Source organism: Trypanosoma cruzi, genomic scaffold (assembly GCF_000209065.1).
Source record: "Trypanosoma cruzi strain CL Brener 1047053516793 genomic scaffold, whole genome shotgun sequence".
Lineage (NCBI taxonomy): Eukaryota > Euglenozoa > Kinetoplastea > Trypanosomatida > Trypanosomatidae > Trypanosoma > Trypanosoma cruzi.
In genome coordinates, this window is record NW_001849372.1 from 17,605 (window position 1) to 18,938 (window position 1,334).

Genomic DNA, 1,334 nt, shown 5'->3' on the forward strand with positions numbered 1-1,334 from the left:
AAGTCAGCCATTTATTCGTGTTTCTTTTTGGAGGATGGAAGATGCCTGCATATGTTGTTATTGTTTTTGCGGAGGGTAAACCGTCATGCCTGCATCGTGTGTTGGGGGTTCCTGCAGTGTGCACAACTGTTTTCTTCTCTTGAGAATTTTTATTGTGTTGGTGCAGCCAATAATTCAATTTGTGTTGTTCCTGCTTTTCGCTGGTAAGGTGCTGCAATAGATGTTTTTATTTCCTCCTTCGTTGCTGTGGCACATGATTCCTCACCGTTTATTGCGGTGGAAATAAATAATATGTGAGTGGACTCCCACACACCAGAGCGCACCTTCGCTCCCATTTATTGGTGCATGGAAGGGCATGTCTGTTTGGTGGTGTCTCGTCCATATATTTTGTGGGTGTACATTCCCCTGCAGGCTGAGGGCGGGGTGACGCTCCGTCGCGGTGCACTTCCCTCGCATGCCGCCCACTGTGATTCATCATGCATCACCCCCTCACACATTCCCCGTGGTGCCACACCGTCGATAATATTGCAGCCGCTGTGATTCCGCGTATTTCACGCATTTGATTGTGCCACAATACATCCGCTCGTGTGGCCGCCGCATCCAAACAGCGGTGCCCAACACCGTGAGCGGCAGTCCACATCCTTGCATGTCCCAACGCAGTGGTGCTTGACTGTCAGCCAGGCGCCAGACAACAAGAGAGTATTGTGCTGGCAGCACAGCACACGGAGCTGCAGTGAATGACTCGGGCGGCGACGCATCTATTTGTCGCAAGACAGTGAAAAGGAGTCGGGCAAAATAATGCCGGCTGCATGCACGACACCATATCCACAGCCAAAGCATGCGACGTGATGTGTGTTTCACTGGTGCTGTGAAATGCCTGCAGACGACGTCACTAGTGGAGGCATGCCACCCATGATCAGCGGACAGACAATAATCGGCATGGGAAGCCACAAAAGGCAGCAACGACGCCAGCAGCAGCAGCAGCTCTCTCTCTCTGTTGCCTCCGAGAAGTAAATATTCCACCAGCCACAGCTGACTGTGCCATCGTGACACTCCATGCACGTCGTGGCTGCGCCAACACATCCTGCTCCCTGCAGCGCCTCAAAAGATGCCTCACTCCGTCCACTAAGTGCATCGATGTGGGCCGTACCTCGGCTGTTCGTGAGGACCACAACGATGTGAGGGTCACCGAGTCGCAGCATGTTTCTTGTGACGTTGTTGCATGGCACCTGCACACACACACGCAGCGCCTGCATCCCTCCCGTTTGCGTTCGCCCTCTGCCGGAGTGGCCACACACACGGGCAGCAGCAAAATCCTTCACCCTCGACGATCC

The 1,334-nt window shown here is 53.7% G+C and overlaps 1 protein-coding gene across 1 annotated transcript, besides 1 other annotated feature; it reads right to left on the reverse strand.

Moving 5' to 3' along the window:
- Nucleotides 1-1,334: a sequence feature (areas not merged during assembly with more than two copies in the genome that could not be assigned to a particular haplotype).
- On the reverse strand, nucleotides 490-1,083 carry Tc00.1047053508363.10 (uncharacterized protein; the record flags this gene model as incomplete). Its single annotated transcript, XM_797173.1, has 1 exon — nucleotides 490-1,083. One exon carries the CDS (start codon nucleotides 1,081-1,083, stop codon nucleotides 490-492), a length of 594 nt encoding a protein of 197 aa, XP_802266.1.